At 38.2% G+C, this 22,406-nt stretch overlaps 1 protein-coding gene across 11 annotated transcripts in view; it reads right to left on the bottom strand.

Annotated features, from left to right (window-relative positions):
• LOC122675400 (LIM domain containing preferred translocation partner in lipoma) overlaps positions 1–22,406 on the bottom strand; it is a 713,437-nt gene that overhangs the window by 361,246 nt on the left and 329,785 nt on the right. For all 11 annotated transcript variants that reach the window (XM_043874070.1, XM_043874067.1, XM_043874069.1 and 8 more), the window contains one exon: positions 10,506–10,628. In XM_043874070.1, coding sequence (XP_043730005.1) covers positions 10,506–10,628 — 123 coding nt within the window. The remainder of the gene's footprint in view (positions 1–10,505; positions 10,629–22,406) is intronic.

The following is a 22,406-nucleotide window of genomic DNA, read 5'->3' as shown; positions in this document are numbered from 1 at the left end:
AGGATTATATAGAATATTAAGTTATCCAGGATGCTATTTGTGAAATCTCTTCCCTGGCTTTGACTGCTTTGTTAAGGATCAACTTAACACTGGTCATTTAGAAAATAAAACATCACTCTCTGTGGTTGGGTGGCAGAGGGAGCCAAAAGGATTCCTTATTACACTTCTAGCAGTATGTGAGAAATAACATTTTCCAGTATTTTCATATAAGTAGTATAATTTCAAGATGATACAATCTCAAAACAGTCAAGACACTTATTGAAATAACTTGAGTAATGGGCTTACTTTGAGTAATGGACTTACACGTCTGACGACTAGTACTTGAAGCTTTCTTTTTCTTAAAAGTAACAAATATTCACCTCTTTAACTCACTTTAATTCTTATAGTTTAGTTATACCAGCAGAATGTTACTGTTATGGATCCATTGTTTATCATCAATATAAGCAAAGTATCTATTTAGAATTAAATGATTGCTTTAAAATGTCTTAAGTTTACTTATTTTTAAGGATGTTCATAGGCACATATAGATAGAAAGCTTCTTTCCATTTAAAAAGTACAAGTTAGTTAGGTTAAGACAATCAGTTTTTAAAATGGCTTACAATTGGTACACACATAATATTTCAAATATCAGGTCAGGAGTTATCAGAAATAATCTGGTAAAGGAAAGAGGAGATGAATCATTGAGGCTCAAACAAAAGAGTCATATGACAATTCTGCAGAATTTTTGCTATTTTATTTTTCTGAAAGAAAGAAGCATACATCAGCTCATCAGTCAGGTAATTTTTTGTCTTCTATCACTCTGAAGAATTTATCATATTGATCTTTGTATTAGGAAACACTGAATAACATAATGTTCCTTTCTTTTTAGCAATTACTTAGAGGATACAGAAAAGAACTTGATGTTTATTTTTATATCATCACAATAAAAAGAAAAGAGTTATAGTTTGAATTATAATCCCAGAAAACATCATCTTTTCAACCAAGTGCATTGCCTTCAAGTGATACAAGGCAGTGCAGAGATAAAGCAAGAAATTTTAGCTGAATCAGTAGCAGCCATTAAGTTGTCCATATATACCTCACTTGCCTCAGTTGTACTATTTTTTACTGCTACAAATACCTGCTGTTACTTATGGAGAAATCAGAAAATAGTTACAACTATGCCATGCACTAACAATGCCAATTCCAAAGTGGGTTTTCTAGCAGACTTCTAGAATGTAAATTCTTACATCCTTACTGGATTTGATCACAATATTTACTTATTTACTCAGCAAATATGAATTCATATGGCTCTTGTTTGCAGGAAACAAGAAGATAATCTTGCCTCAAGGGCTACATAGTCAGGTATTTAACACAATTATGTATCAGCTACTCAAGCTTCAGGCATTGTATGTACACTTTTAGACTATCTATAAGGTATACCCTGTGAAGTAAAATTATTGGAATTTTAACTTTACATTTGAGCAATTTGTGATTCAGAGTATCAAAACATAATCCAATTCTCTTCTGAGGTCTTGAACCCCAATGTGATAGCACAGCAAGTTTGGACTCAGGACCTTAGAGAGGTCAAATTCCCAGAGACAAATTTCAAAATTCACAAGTGGCCCCATGTGCACGTACACATGAAAAGTATACCTACTGGCTCAAGAGCAGTAAGTATCCAATTGGTATCTTTCATTTCAATAAATGTCCAGTTCACAGTTTTATGTAAACTGGAAATAAATACGTATGTTCAAATAACAAAATATACCAAATTAAACTTTCGTATCTACAGTTAATGTATTCACTGAAAGATGACATATGACTTTCCTGGTAATTCTTCCACAGTATGAAAGGAAACTTAGCAGTTATCTTCCAACATGGTATTTCTGTGGAGAGGACAGAACAGTTGCTCCCATGACAAATGGTGATATGTAGGATTAGTATTAACCGCCTCCAATGTTCTGTTCAAAGAGATCACCTTTATCATCATTACACTTTAGTTTAGCTATAAGGCATACAAAGGAAATGGGTGTCGAAATGCACAAAAATGTGACAATACTTTATGTGAGAGTCACCTCTTGCTCTTAAAACATAATATTCCCATGCATTTGCCATGGTAAAATCTAATCATCTTGAGTAAAAAACATAGACAAATTTGTTGTTTATTTGCTTTTAAATAAAAAAAAAGGGGGGGGGGGAACCATGGGATCTGAGACCAAGGCTACCACCAAAATAGATATTTAGACAGTGGGAGAGAAGGAAAGAAATAAGAAAAGCAGTCTTGACAAGAAAGCTCTTTAATTTTGCAAATGTGATGTGTGCTTCTGCATGGACATAGAGCTAATTATTTCCACAAGATCGTGTTATAAAATGGAGAAGCTCAACAGGCAGCTTTGTGAGCTTCTTTTTAAACCAATGTCTAGATGGAGTTACTCAGTGTAATGTAACACAATCATCTCTGAGCCAAGATCTTGCAAACAAATCACAGCTAACGTCGACCCCAGGGACCGTGGCCAGGACACCAGAGAAGGCTTCCTCTTCCTAGGCTCCAGTAGAGCTGGCTTCTCCTGGGTACTTCACAGCACAGCTGCCTTGCTTCCCTTCCTCCTATTTCCCTGCTGGGAGCTAACCCACATCACACACTCAGAGCACACTCTTACACTGGGGCAAGTCAAACTGGCATTTTGGGGCAGAAGTTTTGGAGAGGTGCAACCCAAGGGAGATTTTCAACATAAAGTTCCACATGAAAATGTTATATTTTCTTGGCACACAAAACAAAGTTGAAAAGCTAACTTTATTATGCTTGTCACATAAGACACAAACATCAGCTTCTTTAAAAGGAGGAGGTATAAATGTTATTGAGATGCAATTATATACGATCTAAAAATTAATTGCCCATCATCAAAATCATGGCATGCATCTCTGAGTCAGCTAACCACTCCTCCACCCCCACTTCATTGTTACTTAACAGTTGAGGTTTCCTGGCAGGTACAGACTAATTCAAAATACCCCATATCTACTAAATATGGGCACTGCAAAGAATTAGATCCTCTTTTCTTTTAAAATGGTATTTTTGCCCCTATTACTTTACTGGACTCCATTTGGCATCTTACATATGAGGTTTCCACTATATTTTAACTTTGACCATAGCTTTCAAAGAAAGCTATTAGTAAGCAGACATTACAGATACATGGACAAATCAGGTTTTTTTGGTTTGTTTTCAGCAAATTTTGCTCTTATTGTTTAGTCCCTAAGTCCTGTCTGACTCTTTGAGATCCCATGGACTGTAGCCCACCAGGCTCCTCTGTCCATGGGATTTCTCAGGCAAGAATACTGGTGTGGATTGCCATTTCCTTCTAGAGGGGCTCTTCCCCACCCAGTGGTCAAACCCATGTCTCCTGCTTAGCAGGTTGATTTTTTTACCACTGAGCCACCAGGGAAGCCCAATCGAATCATGCTATGCATCTAATGTTTTTCACAAAGGAATATGGGAAGAGGAAAATGACACTATCCATACCTCTTCTCTTTTTCAACAGTATAAGACCAAGTTCCTATCTCCATTTCCAAGAAGCCAAACAAAGCAACACCCAAGTCTTATTCTGCAGGAATATTCCCCATCTTAGCACACAGTATCAGCATGTCGCAGCTCTCATCTCCCAGTAGCCTACATGTTTGGGTTGCAACAAATAGTATAGAATATTAAAATTTTAATTATTAATTTCCCCTGCAGCTGCTCATGGCTTTTGCAAGCTAGAACAAGGAGCACAAGAGAATAGAAGATCCATGGTATATAAGACTCCACCCTGATGACAGCGCCAGCAAGCCCTCAAGCTACATGAATTACAAATAAAAAGCCTTCCATGCAACACAGACACACCTGAAATAATTTCTCAGGTTGCCTCATAAATTATTGCTCTATGAAAGGAATGCAGTGTGGGAACACTGGGATTGCAACTCAAGATATGTTCATGTGACCAAACAGCAAGTATGTTCTCAGCTTCCAAACAGACTAAGAAATTGTAATAATTTTAAAATGTTTTAAATAAGAAAGATAAATATATCATTGATAGAATAGCAGCATTCAGGAAAGACAAACCCCAAACCCTCAAAGACCTGAAGTTACAAGCAAGCTCCTAACACAAGCTAAGTATCTGAAAACGAAACAGGAAGGATTGGCACTTCCCTGGCAGTCCAGTAGTTCAGTTCAATAAGTTCAGTCGCTCAGTTGTGCCCACCTCTCTGCGACCCATGAACTGTAGCATGCCAGGCTTCCCTGTCCATCACCAACTCCAAGAGCTTGCTCAAACTCATGTCCATTCCCTTCTCCTCCTGCCCTCAATCTTTCCCAGCATCAGGGTCTTTTCTAATGAGTCTCTTCTTCATATCAGGTGGCCAAAGTATTGGAGCTTCAGCATCAGTCCTTCCAATGAATATTCAGGACTGATTTCCTTTAGGACTGACGGGTTTCATCTCCTTCCAGACCAAAGGACTCTCAAGAGTCTTCTCCAACATTCCAGTTCAAAAGCACCAATTATTTGGTGCTCAGCTTTCTTTATTGTCCATCTCTCACATTCATACATGACTGCTGGTAAAACCATAACTTTGATGAGACAGACCTTTGTCAGCAAAGCAATGTCTCTGCTTTTTAATATGCTGTCTAGGTTGGTCATAACTTTTCTTCCAAGGAGCAAGTGTCTTTTGAGTTCTTGGCTACAGTCACCATCTGGACTGATTTTGGAGCCCAAGAAAATTAAGCCTGTCACTGTTATCATTGTTTTTCTATCTATTTGCCATGGAGTGATGGGACCACCATAAGGGTGGTGTCTTCTGTGTATCTGAGGCTATTGATATTTCTCCCGTCAGTCTTGAGTCCAGCTTGTGCTTCATCCAGCCCAGCATTCCACATGATGTACTCTGCATATAAATAAGCAGGGAGACAATATACAGCCTTGACATACTCCTTTCCCAATCTGGAACCAGTCTATTGTTCCATGTCTAGTTCTAACTGTTGCTTCTTGACTTGCATACAGATTTCTCAGGAGGCAGGTAAGGTGGTCTGGTAGTCTCATCTCTTAAAGAATTTTCCACAGATTTGCTGTTATCGACAGTAGTGGTCCAGTAGTTAAGACTTTGCCTTCCAATGCAGTGCATGTTTGACCCCTGGTCCAGTAGGTAAGATTCTATACACCTCAGGGCCAAAAACTCAAAATATAAAACAGAAGCAACACTGTAATAAATTCAGTAGACTTTAAAAATGGTCCACATCCAAAGAAAAAAAAAAAAGAAAGAAAAGAAAAATGGGAAAGAGTCAAAGTCAGTATCTTATTTCTTGGGACTACAACAATATGGTTTCTCTGCAAAAGAGGAAAACTGTAGTTACTATGGCCATATTAGAAATATAGAAAAGGAAGCTCAGACTGGTGATGCGAACAATTCACACAACTGGAGCTCTTTTTACAGAGGCGATCACAGAGAATTGAGAAGACAGTGCTCTTCTTATTGGCAAGCTTGGGAACCTAGGTTTCAAACTAGGTCCAATCCTATCCTTGTCCCTGGAATTGCTCCAAAATTTTTCATACTATCCTAAATAAAGACAGAGAAATTGTATTTGACCAATTCCAAAGAAACTTGATTCAAAAATACTAAATCTTTAGTTACAATTAGTATAAAATATCTGAAAGTTCCTCCAAGTTACCTAGGTACCAGTGCCTGCCCTACCCAACTCAGTGCGGGGAAGAAAAGTCAGCTTTGTACCAGGAATTGGAAAACCAGCACTCTAGGCATGTTTTTGCCAAGAGAAGGGAAAGGAAATCATAAGTCCATGGATTTATCCTTTGTATTCTAAGAAATCAAGAGAATTTCAAGGTGACCCTATGTATACTTCCCAGGAGTTTAATCTGTGCTTTTACTAACAGCAGAATGCCAGATGGGTGGGGTCTAGATTCATACTAATTCAAAGAAAATATACTGTCTTAAGTATTCAATTTACCTTTAAGTTATGTCTTATTTTGTTTACTCCTTCATGTTTCCAAGCCATGTTATAGAAGAAGTGCCACAAAAGGAGCCATTTTAGAACAGACTTATTGAAATACTAAAGGGAACCAGTATGTCCCTTGGTTGCTCTTAGTATCCACAGGTAACCATTACCTCTTGATTCAGGAAAAAGAAACAAACAAACAAACAAACACTGATTCTACCTCTAATGAGCCTCATTGAGCAATATTCTTTCTCTCTCCAGATGAAACCTAGAGTTTGGCTAAATGACCTCTAAACTATGATACTCTAAGATTATACTGAGTCTGCAATTCAACCCACAGCCATCTCAGAACTTCTCACATCTGTTCTTCTAAAACTACTCCCTAACACACACATTTTATCATGATTAGAAATTTTAGTACTAAACACTATGGCAGTTTCATCACATTACTCTGTGCAATGGCCGGCACATATGTGTTAATACATTTTTACATCTTCTGCAAAAGTTCAAAAGGTGTTACCCTTAAATCCACTCTAACCAGAAATATCGTTGCTACCCACTCCCCAAATTTCTCCTTTTACTGTAAGAGTTCTTGGATATCAAGAAGGCTACTTAGGTATTAATTAGAGCATGGGATTCCATCTGCTGTTCCCTTTGTACTTTACATACCCCATGTCATAAATGAACTACTTTAGTCTTCCAAAAAGGCATCCATTCTCTTCCAACATCCCATGACTTACACATTTCTGTTATTCCCTTATTTGAGTTCCATGTCCTTCCCAAATATGCAGCCAAAAGAACTCAAATTCTACTTGCTTGGGGTAGTCCGCCCTGACACTTCCCTAGAGAAGTATAAAATATAAAGTTGATATTCCTATTTCTGATTTCCCAACAATTTCAACATCCAGTGAGTCACACAATAACTTCAAGTAGCATATCCAACAAGCTCTTCTTTTGTGCCCCTCTGAACTGTTTATGCATTTGTTGCTTCTGTAAGACCAGGAATTCCTCTAGAGCAAGAAAATGTGGATTCTAACCTCTATATTTCCAATGCCTAACCCACAATGGGATCTCTAAAATGTTAGTTGAATGAATGAAAAAGTGGAATGAAGCATATTTCCCAAAGAAAAATATGGATAAAAAAGTGAATAGAAATAAAGTTGGGAAATATGACAGTAGAAATTGCTCCTTTGGTAAAAGGAAGAAAATGCCCCCATAAAATCTATTTTCAGATATTTTCAGAGTTGTTAAGTAAATAGAGCAACTTTGGACCTCTTACTGTACAAACATTTTACCTATATGATCATTTTATCCTTTATCCATGAGTTAATGCAGCCTTGCAAAAGTGATTCAGGAAAGGTGGGTTCAGTAACGCACACAACACATGACTGAATAATGAAAAATCACAGACCTATTAGCCTACTTTAAGTTGTCAGTGATTTAACAGGTTTTGCAATTAGCTTGGATCAAAAATGGAAACGTCAAAGTTGGCCATTAACAGTCTACATTTTGAGGACTGTTCAAGTACGTTTTGATTGCAACACAACACAGTCTGCTGAAGACACCATCTTCTCCTGGCACATATTTTTAAATTCTAAGTGTGTGATTATTGTTCTCACAGTATATAATTATGTTAACTAATAAATACTAACGTATCTAATTCAGCTCCACCAGAGTAAAGATAATTCAGAAGAATGAGCTGTTTCTCCCACTTAACTTTTGCTTTCCTAAATTAGAATAATGAAGTTAGAATGGATTGCTCTTTAACTTCTGAATGGAACAGACACATGAAAAGTGGAATTCTCAACCTGCTCTACCTGAGTTATCATTAATAACTTTTTTTTAATTTTTAACTTTCATACAGTTTTTAAAGGTAACTTTCCATTTACAGTTATTACAAAATATAAGCTATATTTCCTGTGTTGTACAGCATATCCTTGAGCCTATTTCATAACCAATAGCTTGTATCTTGCACTCTAGAAAGATGCAAGAGGATGGGCCCAGGTCTCAGAAATGTTCTCTAGCTAGCCTTGCTTACTCCTGAGTTTCTAAATGTTGTTTGATGTTAAGCATGTTTCCAATTCCACTCAAGCCCACTTTACACAATGGCAAGGCCACTGACTTTGCCACTGGACTCATCCATTTTGTGCATAAATACATATATATGCCTTCTCTCCTTTTTTAAAAGGATTTTTGCTTAATCTTGTTCTTTCCTCCTAAATTCTCATACCCTAATATATACTGGGAAGATTCAGATTAGAGGTTTTTCTTAACATAGCCTACATTCTTTAAGACTGTCTACACATGCCTCCAACTCACCTCCACATTTTTATGGGTTTATTCAGCAGCCACATTTTTGTTTGCACAATCTCACCGTGCAGACAAACTCATAATCACTGATATTTGAACAGTGCTTTACTGATTATAAAGCACTTTCACATCTCTCCACACTAGAGTGAAACATAGGTAACTCTGAAATATAGATGCTGTGCTTATTTTGTGGATGAGGAAACTAAGACTTAGTAGGTAAGTGGCTTGTCTGAGGACACATGACTATAATGTGAGTATAGCCAGACCTTGAAATTAGACCTGTGTTTGATTTTTAAGTTCTAGATCATATTGAGACTTTTCTCTGAATGTTTTTCTTTTTATGAAAAAGCCATACTCAAGGGACACTGATCAATCACCTGAGAAACAGTGTCTTATTTCCTTTGTTCCTTCTCCAGGATGAACTGTAGATTTTCTCTGCTTGGAAACATTCAACTATCCCCCCTTATTTATAAGAAAAGTCAAAATCTTCATCTGGCACTCAAATATGTCCGTGGGCTGTAAGCAGGAGACCTTCCAGGCTTGTAGTCCACTTGAAGCTTTCAATGGCCTTGTCTGCAACCACTAGGCAGCTTGCAGTTCTATGAATGCAGCCTGGACCTTCCCTCCTTGGGGCTCAGGTGCTCTCCCCTCTCGCCTCCAACATCATCACCCCTCCATCCCTCAGCAGAACATGTGAGTCATTGGAATAACCTTTGCAGATGTTGCCACCTTTAAAAGAATATTTCAGTCTTTTCCTTGCTCTTCGATGTATCTGCCACTGTTGAACTTATTATGGGTTTTCTGAAAGAGGACCACTTGGTCCTATTTTTCTCCCTTTTAACCAACCTCTTTCCTTCTTCTAACAGTTCCCCCCCAAAGCCCACAGCAGGTGCCACCTGTCTGCAGCTCAGCACGTGTTTATAGAAACAAAGTGCATTTGCACAACCGACAGGCCAAGTGGAGCCAAGAACGATGACAGCTAAGGAAGAACGAGGTACTAGGGCGCGCGGCTTGTGCCCCACATAACTGACAGTCCCGTTGTATGTCTAGGAAAGGCAGCTGGAGCAGGTCTAAAGAGGAAAGCACCTTACGCAGGACTGTATTGAAATGACTGCCGGCGGAGAAGCAGGACTGGTTTTTTATTTGTGAAAGGAATCACTGTGAATACTGGAGCTGCTATTGGAGAGCTGGAGTGCTGAAGGTCTAGCAAACATCACACAGAGATGAGCCACACAGTGACGAGAGTTCGGGGCCAAGGTCTGCATGAAGAGCACTGCTGGCTGTCTTAGGAGGGCTCAGAAGCCCTGAAATTGATTTACCATTAATTTCCCGAGACTGGAGAGAGGCAAGGCATGACCACTAGCAGTGCAAGGTCAGCTTCCGAAATGCAGATAATAAATAAAGGTGAAGAAAAATAGCCACCCTCCAAAGGAAGCCAGGGGATGCAAAGAAGAACTAATAACAAGACACCACTTGCATTGGAAAAAAAAAAAAAAATGGAGGTTCAAGAGGGAGGGGACATATGTATACCTATGGTTGATTCATGTTGATGTTTGACAGAAAACAACAAAATTCTGTAAAGCAATTATCCTTCAGTTAAAAAAAATAGATTAAAAAGAAAAATACATTAATTGCTGACACCAAATGCTAGTACAACTGGGGAGAAATTGATATGTTCAAACTATTGGTACTAACATAAGCTATTCAGTATTCATGGAAAGAAAAGTAAGAAGTAGTCATAATCCCCAATGTAGAAATCCCACTCTAAAGATTTCGAGTTATATAAATAGCTCCAAAGAAAATATACACGAACATGTCCTAAGCAGCATTACTTACAACTGAAAAAGGAAGGCATCTCAGTTTATTTGATGTAAGGAATTTCTTAGAAAAAATGTAGTTCTCACCCTGACTTTAACACAGCCATGCTAAACCATATCTCTGAAGATTCTACCAACATACAACAAAATGTCCACTGAGGCAAAGCCAGAAAAGGAGTAGGGCAATGGCATAACAAGCTTTAACTTATAAATGGGTAGGATGCTCTGGTGTTATTTTAGAGAAAATACTAATCAAATCAGTTAAAGAAATTTCTGTTGACTGACACATGTTGATATTAAAAAAGATAACCTAGACCACTGACTCTGAGAAAATCAAAAAAGAAAGAAGGGCTGTAAGAACCAGCTTGTTCTTTCAGGTAATTGCAGATTATCTGTGGCTAATATTCACAGCTAGCTCTTACCTGTGGGGGCCGAGGCTTGTAAGGGGAACTGCACTCCAGGTCAGCCAAGATGCTAGTCAGAGAGTCAATCTCAGCATCCAGGCTGGAGCGTCTCTCCTCAAGGGTCTTGCCTCCAGGATTTCCCTGTGAGAAGTAACATATTTACATTAAAAGCGGAAATTTCCGGTTTCCATCCATTTCAGTCTGGGTTCAAATTTCCCAGTACAATGTGACTTTGCCCAAGCTTTTTACCACTTCATATATTTAGCTTTTATAAAATTTTTGAGGTAGGCTGGAGTGTTATCCCTCTTTGACAAATAAGACAACTGGAATGTATGAGAAGATTTTCCCAAAGTCATACTCTTATTTAGAGGATATTTTCTCTGATGCATATGCAACTTAAAGGAAGTAACTGTCTCCATACCTGCACTCAAGGAGTAGATCCAGCCGGAGAGGTGATACAAATTTTGTGTTCAGAAACCACAGTATAGCACTTCCCTGTTGGTGTAGTGGTTAAGAATCTGCCTGCCAATGCGGGGGACACAGGTTCAACCCCTGATCCAGGAAGATCCCACATGCCACAGGGCAACTAAGCCCATGGCCCACAAGCCTGCATGCCCTAGAGCCCATGCTCAACAAGAGAAGCCACTGCGGTGAGAAGCCTGAGCACCACCACAAGAGTGAGTAGCCCCAGCTTGCCACAACTGGAGAGTAGCCCCTGTTGGCCTCAACGAGAGAATGCCTACTTACAGCAACAAAGACCCAGCACAGCCAAAAACTTTTTAAAAAGAGAAGAGAAGAAACCACTGTATAAAAGGATGGGATTTTAGTTGAAGCAGGAAAAGGCAAGGAGAGACTTCAAGTCCAGAAAGACGAATAAGTGAGGGATCAGTGGATGAGGTGTGTCTGTGTCCGAGAGAGACGGCAAGCCCGAAGAGATATCCCTAAATGATGAACTAGAGTGAGACTGCCCAGGGTGTAGCCGAGGGGCTGGGGAAGCAGCATGTGGCAGTGACCAGTGATTATGAAGCACGGGATCTATGAATTTCATGTCAATGCTCCATGGTAGCAGGAGCGCTCACTGCTGCTCGCATTCAGAATCCACGTGAAGTGAGCAGAGGCAGTGGCACCACCATAAAGGCCTGAATAGGAAGTGGGAACAGCTTGGGAAAAACAAGAAGTCTGCCTAGGGTTTAAGGCACGGAAATAAAGAGTGAAATACAAAGGAAATAAAAGGGTAGCCCTAGGATTTGGAAACAGGGTGAGCTGAAATAATCTTTTAAGATAATGATGTAATAATGATCATAGGCATGTGATGGGAATGTCTCTTAAGACTCCATCGAGAAATCAAAGTGAATGTGCAGTAAGGCCCATTAGGAATGAAATAATGAGAAGCTAGTGTAATTGAATCAACTCTAGAACTTGTCTAAGGAAGTTAAGTATCAGTATAGTGTCTTGAAGTGTTTAGAAGAAAAAGCCAAGAAACCACAGAGTATCCTCAGCAACAACAAAAATTAGGGTGTCCTGACAAGCTAGTGTTTAAATCTTATAATTATCTAAGTAAATTTATCTTTATGAATCTGACACAATGACAGCTTAATGGTATTTCCTATTAAGACCACTAGTTTCTTTTCTCCTAGTAGCTTGCCCCCCAAACCATCTTCCCTGAGTCCTTAAACTTAGTTAATCTCTGCATAAAACAGCTCAAATGAGATCTAGTGTATTAGTCAGTTTCTCGTGAATTTAGCCAGCAAGAGTTAATCCTTCAGGACCTGATCTATCTGTTTAGATCAGATCTATCTCCATCTGTTTATGTCATCTTTGACTTTGTTCATTAGTGTCTTATAATTTTCTGTGTACAGTTCTTTTGTATCCTTGGGTAAGTTTATTCCTAGATATTTTATTCTTTTTGTTGCAATGGTGAATGAGATTGATTCCTTAATTTCTCTTTCTGATTTTTCATTGTTAGTATATAGAAATGCAAGTGATTTCTGTGTGTTGATTTTATATCCTGCAACTTTGCTAAATTCACTGATTAGCTCTAGTAATTCTCTGATACTATTTTTAGGGTTTTCTATGTACAGTATCATGTCATCTGCAAACAGTGAGAGCTTCACTTCTTTCCTGATCTGGATTCCTTTTATTTCTTTTTCTTCTCTAATGGTTGTAGCTAGGGCTTCCAGAACTATGCTGAATAACAGTGGTGAAAGTGGACACCCTTGTCTTGTTCCTGATCTTAGGGGGAATGCTTTTCAATTTTTCACCATTGAGAATAATGTTAGATGTAGGCTTATCATGTATAGCCTTTACTACATTGAGTTTGATTCCTTCTATGCCCATTTTTTTTTTAAGTTTCAATCATAAATGTGTGCTGAATTTTGTCAAAGCCTTTTTCTGAATCTATTGAGATTATCAATATGGTTTTTATCTTTCAATTTGTTAATATAGTGTATCACATTGACTGATTTCTGTATATTGAAGAATCCTTGCATCCCTAGAATAAACCCAACTTGATCATGGTGTATGAGCTTTTTGATGTGCTGCTGAATTCTGTTTGCTAAAATTTTGTTGAGGATTTTTGCATCTATGTTCATCAGTGATACTGGCCTATAGTTTTCTTTTTCTGCATCATCTTTGTCTGGTTTTGGTATCAGGGTGATGGTGGCCTCATAGAATGAGTTTGGAAGTGTTCCTTCCTCTGTAAATTTTTGAAAGAGTTTTAGAAGGACAGGCATTAGCTCTTCTCTAAATGTTTGATAGAATTCTCCTGTGAAGCCATCTGGTCCTGGGCTTTTGTTTTTTGGAAGATTTTTGATGACAACTTCAATTTCAGTGCTTGTTACTGGGTTGTTCATAATTTCTATTTTTTCCTGGCTCAGTTTTGGAAGGTTGAACTTTTCTAAGAATCTGTCCATTTCTTTCAGGTTATCCATTTAATTGCCATATAGTTGTTCATAATAGTCTCTTATAATCCTTTGTATTTCTGCATTGGCTGTTGTAAACTCTCATTTTTCATTTCTCATTTTGTTCATTTGATTCTTCTCTCTTTTTTCTTCATGAGTCTGGCTAAAGGTTTGTCAATTTTATCTTCTCAAAAAACCAGCTTTTAGTTTTTACTATTTTAGTTTTTTACTATTGTTTCTTTCATTCCTTTTTCATTTATTTCTGCTCGAATCTTTATGATTTCTTTCCTTCTACTGATTTTGGGGGGTTTTTGTTCTTCTTCTTACAGTTGTTTTAAGTGTAAAGTTAGGTTGTCTATTCAATGTTTTTCTTGTTTCTTGAGGCAGGACTCTATTGCTATTAAACTTTCCTCTTAGAACTGCTTTTGCTTCATCCCATAGGTTTTGAGTTGTCATGTTTTCATTGCCATTTGTTTCTAGAAATTTCTTGATTTCCCTTTGAGTTCTTCAGGAACCTGTTGTTTATTTAGAAATGCATTGTTTAATCTCCATTTGTTTGTGTTTCTTACAGTTTTTTTCTTGTAATTGATATCTAGTCTCATAGGTTTGTGGTCGGAGAAGATGCTTGATATGATTTCAATTTTCTTAAATTTACTGAGGTTTGATTTATGACCCAAGATGTGGTCTATCCTGGAGAATATTCCATGTGCACTTGAGAAGAAGGTGTATGTATTCTTCTAAATTTGGATGGAATGTCCTGAAGATATCAATGACATCCATCTCATCCAATGTATCATTTAAGGCTTATGTTTCCTTAATAATTTTCTGTTTTGATGATCTGTCCATTAGTGTGAATGGGGTGTTAAAGTCTTCTACTATTATTGTGTTACTGTCAATTTCTCCTTTTATGTCTGTTAGTGTTTATCCTATGTATTGAGGTGCTCCAATGTAGGGTGCATAGATATTTACAATTGCTATGTCTTCCTCTTGGATTGATCCCTTGATCATTATGCAGTGTCCTCCCTTATCTCTTATAATCTTCTTTATTTTAAGATCTATTTTGTCTGATATGAGGATTGCTACTCCAGCTTTCTTTTGCTTCCCATTTGCATGGAATATATTATTCCATCCTCTCACTTTCAGTCTCACTTTCAGAGTCTTTAGGTTTGAAGTGGGTTTCTTATAGACAGCATACATATGGGTCTTGTTTGCCAGTCTGTGTCTTTTCATTGGAACATTTAATCCATTCCTATTTAAAGTAATTATTGATATACATATTCCTATTGCCATTTTCTTAATCGTTTGGGGTTGATTTTGTAGATCTTTTTTTTTTTTCTTTTGCATTTCTTGACTATATAAGTCCCTTTCGGACATGACTGAGTGACTCACAACAACAACATTTGTTGTAAAGCTGGTTTGCTGGTACTGAATCCTCTTAACTTTTGCTTTTCTGAAAAGCTTTTTATTTCTCCATCATTTTGAATGAGATCCTTGCTGGGTACGGTAATATAGGGTGTAGATTTTTTCCTTTTCAGAATTTTAAATTTATCCTGCCATTCCCTTCTGGCCTGCACAGTTTTTGCTGAAAGATCAGCTGTTAAATGTATGGGATTTCCCTTGTATGTTACTTGTTGCTTTTCCCTTGCTGCTTTTAATATTCTTTCTTTGTGTTTAGTCTTTGCTAGTTTGATTAGTATGTGTCTGGGCATGTTTCTCGTTGGGTTTATCCCGTATGGGAAACTTTTCACCTCTTGGACTTGATTGACTATTTCCTTTTTCATGATGGGGAAATTTTCAACTATAATCTCTTCAAAAATTTTCTCATACTAACTATGGGTACTTTTTAATCAGATAATCTAAAACAACCTTTTAATCATCTTCTCTTTCTGGGTATATTTGTATGATCCCTCTGAAAGTAGTGTTAGTTGCTCAGTTATGAACAACTCACTGTGACCCCATGGACTGTAACCACTGTCCATGGACTTCTCCAGACAAGAATTCTGGAGTGGGTAGCCATTCCCTTCTCCAGGGGATCTTCCAAACCCAGGGATTGAACCTGGGTCTCTTTCATTACAGGTAGATTATTTACCATCTGAGCCACTAAGGAAGCCCCATGACCCCTCTATCTGTTTTGCTTACATTTCTCATAATATCTATCACCATCTAACATTAACTCTTATGCATGTTTGTCTTGTGCTTTCCCAGATAGCTCAATGGGCAAGAAATCTGCTTGCAATGCAAGAGACACAGGAGATGCGGGTTTGATCCCTGGTTCAGGGAAATTTCCTGGGAAAGGAAATGGCAACCCACTTCAGTATTCTTGCCTGAAAGCTCCCATGGGCAGAGGGACCTGGCGGGTTACAGACCAAAGGGTCACAAAGAGTCTATCATCAGTCTCCCCAGGATAATGTACACTTCATGAGCACAAGGAATTTGTCTGTTTCCCTCCTCATCACTTCTCCAGAATCTTGCTCAGGGTCTGATCCATGTATGTGTTCAATAAATAATTGGAGTAAATCAATGAATAAGTAATGGCAGACTCTGCCATGGGTCAGCCAGTAACCTTTCCTGTATCAGCATCTTTTGAGTCAAATCAGCTAGAAGCACAGCAGGATCAATGAATATGAAAGGAATCAAAAGGTTCAGGATGACTGTGTGTGCACACCTGTGTGTGTTTGTGTTTTTCACATTTTATAACCCAGACTGGAAGGTCCTCCTTGTGAAAATTGAGAGACTTTCATTAGCCCCCTTGCTATAGCCAGAAATGGGCAAACACTGTAATGACAGGCTGTTTATGTGTTCTCAGTGTCTGAATCTCCAGTGTGACCAAACTCTCTAAGGCCAGTGCATCTCTGTCCTAGGACCAGATGTTTTTAAGGAGTGATTCCCTGCATCAGAAGTGATCTCATCTTCACCTCATTGAGTAACTATGAAATACTGTAGTATTATTAAGACACAAGTCTCTTAAAATTTAAAATTCATGTGAACATCCTGGCAATGGATTCTGGTACAACAAAAGGTAGGACATTACTGTTATGGAAGGCAACTGAGAACTGTGTGAACCTGATCCTCTTACATGCAGCTAAAAAACAGTATTATTAACATGAAATTCAATCACTGCATTTCCATAAACTCATGGACAGCACAAAATATTGATACGGGTGGTGGGCTGGAGTCTAGTTAAATTCTCCCTTGGGACACAGTATCCTCATCTATAAAACTAGGAGAAGATCACCTGCCTGACCTAAGCCAGAGGGACATTACAAGACTCAGATAAGAAAATGGATGGGAAAAACACTCTTTAAATTGTAAAGTGCTATAATTATAATGATTTTTCATAAATAGCAATAATTATAGCAACCAGTAACCATAAATTAATATGAATAATAGTTATTGCTAATTATTCTTCTTCTTAAAGGGAGAATCATTCATTAAGTATTCCCTTGGGGTATCAGCAAAGAGACAGGACTTAATCAGGTCTTCAGCATCTGTACTTTACTGTAGTAGACAGCATGGCAACTGCCCACACCTTAAGTACTGGATACCATGGAGTCTCAAAAATTACAGAATTATTCTGAGCCATGCAATGAAATGAGTAATTACAGTGTCCAACCAGCCTGAGCATGTAAGATTCATTCTCTCTTCCCTCTGAATTGGGACTACTCCCCATTGTCAGTTTCTCATTTCTCATGACACCACAGAACACTATCCAGACTAAAGCTGTGAGATTTTTCCCCTTACTGCCCCACCTGGCCTTCTGATAAGAACTCTGTTCCTATATTTCAATTTCCATTACAGACGAGGATAGGCTTCTTTCTCATTGCTGACTCTCTACTTAATGTCTCAGTTCAAATAACTGAAGTCCTGCACAAGTCCCACCACCGGTCTTTCTCTTGGTGCTTCTTCTACCACCACAGCACCTTTAGACCTAGAAACTACTTCATTACTCTCAACATTTAACACCACACACTAGAACACAGTTCTATAACCAGCTAATGGAATTCAACTCACTTACCTACATGTCTTCTCCTTAACTCCCTGTCACTGTAGACTTACCAGTCACCTGATCGTTGAGTGACCTGCCTGAGGCCAGGTAACAATAAAGAAGAGTCTCCTGCCTCTTTGCCTCATGCTTTTTCTAGATACCACAAGGCCACCTATAAAGTGGTTACTTTAATAATAACAATTCTTACATTCTTCAACAACAGAGAGATTCCATTGTCTTAGGCTAGGTTTTGCCAAAAACAAAGCTTGAGACAAAAGCTGGGTGCAGCTCATTGGTTTTGAGAATCAATCCCCACCCCCCACCCCAAAAGAAAACAGTCCTGAATGACTGAATAAGTTAAGAAAAATAGGAGGAAAAGCCATTTCAAAGGTACATAATTGAACTGGTCACCAATATGGACAACTAGGGCTCCATTCTCCTGGGAGCACCCTAAGGAGTTCCTTGAAATAAGCCTCAGATTATCCCTCCTAGAGAATGAAAGAATATTTACCCTTTGACTCCAGTTCTTCATTGGGTTAGAATCACCTAGAGGGTTACAAACTCGCTCTTACCTGTCCAAAGAAGTACACTGATATGAGGAAAGTCCCAGGACAGAAAGTGAGAGAAAGGTTCTGCAGCTGAGGCAAGGGACTGCCCGGTTATACGTATGAAGAGGTGGTGGTTGACCTCTGAAGATAGGATGAGAGAGCGGGTACAATGACTATGACTTTTTATTAACAGCTATAAAACTCATGTGAAGAAGCCGTTTATTGGATATTATTTTCTGTAAGACACTTAACTTCATTAATTCAACAAATATGTATATGATATTAATAAAAGCTCACCAAATCACAATAGGGGCTTATTATAATTGAGAAAATCATAATTCTTAGTTCCAAGTAGAACTACAGGGTGATGACTCTCTCACTATAAGTACAGAGAAATATGTTTTAAAATAGAGTCCAGAACCAAAATGCATAGCATGTAAAGTCATATGGGTCACTACACTACAGGTGATAGATAAAGAAGCATCAGCAGTTGAGTCATGAAAGAGCTTTCATTTATATTTATTTATATACTTACTCTTTATATGCAATTGTTTTTATTAAAAAAAAAAAAACTCATAGAAAAGTTGAACAAGTAGTGACATGAACTCCATACACACAGCCTTTACACAGATACCCAAATTCAAAAGTGGCCAATATTTTGCCTTTCTCTCTTCAATAACAAATATAGCTGCTTGCTTGTTATTGTAGTTTAACTGTTTGAAAGAAGTTGCAGAAACTTCCCTTCCATTTACTTCAGCTTAACATGTCCGAAGAACTAATTTTTCAATACCATTCTCAGACCCACATTTCATCAAAATGCTCACATCTCATCAGAAGCCCCCCTAATGTCCTTTTATTGATTGTTGTTCATTGCCATCCAGAATCTAATCAAAGATCATACATTTAAGTGATGTGTCTTTTTATTCTCTTTTAATTTAGAACAGGTCCCACATTATGTTTGTCTTTCATGAAATTGATTTTGCGTAAAGAAATCCGGCCAGGCAACTTGTAAAAAGTTGAAAAATCTGGCTTTGTCTGATGATCAGTTTCAGATTACACAAGTTTGTCAGGAATATTCTGTGCATGATGCTAAACCCTTCCATTGCATTACATCAGGAAGTTCATGATGCCATTTGGCCATTTAGTGATGACAAGTTTGATGACTTGGTTAATCCACCAGATTTCTTCACTGCAAAAGTGCCTATTTCCCTTTTAAATCAATATATGATCCGTGAAGTGACATTTTGAGACTCTGCTAATATTCTGCTCATCACAAACCTTTTAACCAATGATTTTAGCATCCACAGATGATCCTTGCCTGAACTGATTACTGCATTGGTAGTTGCACAATGCTGAAAGTATCTGTTATTAGTGAACGAAAATAAATGGATACTGCTTAGCATAATAACAATTTATTTGGTAAATATTCATTTCCTTTTTGAGGTAGGGAGCAGGACTAACTACAAGGTCCCCTGCTATTTAAAAAAACAAAAACCTCAGGAACCTAATGATCAAATCAACATTATTAAAGAGAGAGTTCTCTTTCAGGCTGTTAAGAACAACAAAAGATCAGGGAATAGTCTAGTTGATTAAGAACTGCTCTCTGCCCTAGGAAGTTTACATCCTAGAATTAGAGTCAATACACAGAGTCACACTCAAACATGCATGAGGTGACCTAATCCTCAACAACCTCCAGAATCCCCGACATGGCCAAACAATCACACTGACACATCACAGAAAGGGGATCTGAGGAGTCAAAATCTGCATGTGACTGCTCAAAATGACCGGAGAGAAAACTTGATGCTGGGGCACTAAACCTGTGATATTTACATTGTGAAGCTCGCGGAACTCACTGGGGCAGACCCCACGTGTAACACCAAGGGACTCCCAACCCCTATTCATTCCTGAACTTCCCTTGGTGATTCATTAGGGAAAAAAAATCTTTCCCTGATAGCTTAGGAATATAAAACCATGTCATTCTAGGGAACCTTAGGAGGCATGTAGCATAAAACAGTATATTCCATTTAAGTACAATTTTTATTTTCTTTCCAGTGGTATTGAGTATTAATAATACAATGGGAATTTCACTTCATTTTTGTTTTCTTTTATGGCCAGTAAAGTTCATTATCCACTTATTTCTAACATTAATGTTAAAAAGATAATGGTTGGTGACAACAAGAGGGATACAAGAATAGTTGTATTATCTCTAAGCAACAAAACTGAGCATCTATCATTTACCCATCATCTTTCTATCTTTGAGGAAGCTAAGAATAAAATCAGTGAATTTCTTTGTGATCATTTTTATTAAATTTTACCCCCAAAGCATCCTTAATAAGAAACAAAAGTAGTGATAAAGGCTCTGGAGTCAGAATGGAGGAGTTTGAAACCTAGAACTGCCACTTACCAGTTTTGTGACATTAAGCAATTTCCCTGAGGTTTCTGGCTCTCAATTTGTCATGGAGTTATTGTAAGGATTAAATGAGTTCATACATATCAAGTATTGCTCACATCTTAAGTATTCAATAAACAACAGCTATTCAAGTACTACCTTGATCACGGTCTCACTGGCTGACATGATGAATCAACTGAGTTTTTAACTTTTAAAAGCATTCTGATTCAAAATAAAAATCAGCTGCTAGGGACTTCAATGAGATGGGGTGCCTATGCTTCTTAACATGTAATGGTGCTAGAAATTAACTGTGAAGAATATAATTCTAGATCAGTGGTTCTCAAACATTAGCCTGTATAGAACAACCCAGAGAGCTTGTTAAAACGCAGATGACTGGATCCCACTCGAGAGTTCCTGGTTCTGTACATCTTGGGTGAGGACCAAGAACTTACATTTCTAACAAGTTCTTCCCAAGTGACACTGATGGTGCTAATCTGAGGGAAGAATTTTGACAACCACTGCTCTAAGCATATTTCCAACACAATGAACATTTGCAGGAGCAAAGAGAGTGTATTTTATATGGCTAATGCTGCCATAAAAATGCCAATAGCCAATCGAAATAATGAGTAAGAGAAATCTGGATCAAAATAAAATGAAAACAGTAGCACAGCTTCTTAATATAATCCCACATCAGTTCACTTTGGTCACTCAATTATGTCTGACTCTTTGCAACCCCATGAACTACAGCATGCCAGGCCTCCCTGTCCATCACAAACTCCCATAGTTTACCCAAACTCATGTCCATTGAGTTGGTGATGCCATCCAACCGTCTCATCCTCTGTCATCCCCTTCTCCTCCTGCCTTCAATCTTTCTTAGCATCAGGGTCTTTTCAAATGAGTTAGTTCTTCGCATCAGGTGGCCAAAGTATTGGATTTCAGCTTCAACATCAGTCCTTCCAATGAACACCCAAGACTGATCTCCTTTAGGATGGACTGGTTGGATCTCCTTGCAGTCCAAGGGACTCTTCAAGAGTCTTCTCCATCACCACAATTTAAAAGCATCAGTTCTTCAGTGCTCAGATTTTTTTAATAGTCCAATTCTCACATCCATACATGACTACTGGAAAAACCACAGCCTTGACTAGATGGACATTTGTTGGCAAAGTAATGTCTCTTTTTTAATATGCTGTCTAGGTTGGTCATAACTTTCGTTCGAAGGAGTGAGCGTCTTTTAACATCATAGCTACAGTCACCATTTGTAGTGATTTTGGAGCGCCCCCCACAAAAAAAAAGTCTGCCACTGTTTCCACATCTATTTGCCATGAAGTGATGGGACCAGTTGCCATGGTCTTAGTTTTCTGAATGTTAAGCTTCAAGCCAACTTTTTCACTCTCTTCTTTCACTTTCATTAAGAGGCTCTTTAATTCTCTTTTGGCCATAAGGGTGTTGTCATCTGCACATTTGAGGTTATTGATATTTCTACTGGCAATCTTGACCCAAGCTTGTGTTTCATCCAGCCCAGCGCTTCTCATGATGTACTCTGAATATAAGTTAAATAAGCAGGGTGACAATATACAGCCTTGGCATACTTCTTTCCCTATTTGGAACCAGTCTGTTGTTCCATGTCCAGTTCTAACTGTTACGTCCTGACCTGCATACAGAATTCTCAAGAGGAAGGTCAGGTGGTCTGGTATTTGCATCTCTTGAAGAATTTTCCACAGTTTCTGGTGATGCACACAGTCAAAGGCTTTGGTATAGTCAATAAACCAGAAATAGATGTTTTTCTGGAACTTTCTTGCTTTTTTGATGATCCAACGGATGTTGGCAATTTGATCTCTGGTTCCTCTGTCTTTTCTAAAACCAGCTTGAAGATCTGGAAGTTCACAGTTCACGTATTGTTGAAGCCTGGCTTGGAGAATTTTGAGTATTTCTTTACTAGTGTGTGAGATGAGTGCATTTGTGTGGTAGTCTCAACATTCTTTGGCATTGCCTTTCTTAGGGATTGGAATGAAAACTGACCTTTTCTAGCCCTGTGACCACTGCTGAGTTTTCCAAATTTGCTGGCATATTGAGTGCAGCACTTTCACAGCATCATCT

Source organism: Cervus elaphus, chromosome 19 (genome assembly GCF_910594005.1).
Source record: "Cervus elaphus chromosome 19, mCerEla1.1, whole genome shotgun sequence".
In the NCBI taxonomy this organism is placed as follows: Eukaryota; Metazoa; Chordata; class Mammalia; order Artiodactyla; family Cervidae; genus Cervus; species Cervus elaphus.
The sequence above is the reverse complement of the archived record's forward strand: the minus strand, read 5'-3'. Positions and strand labels throughout refer to the sequence as shown.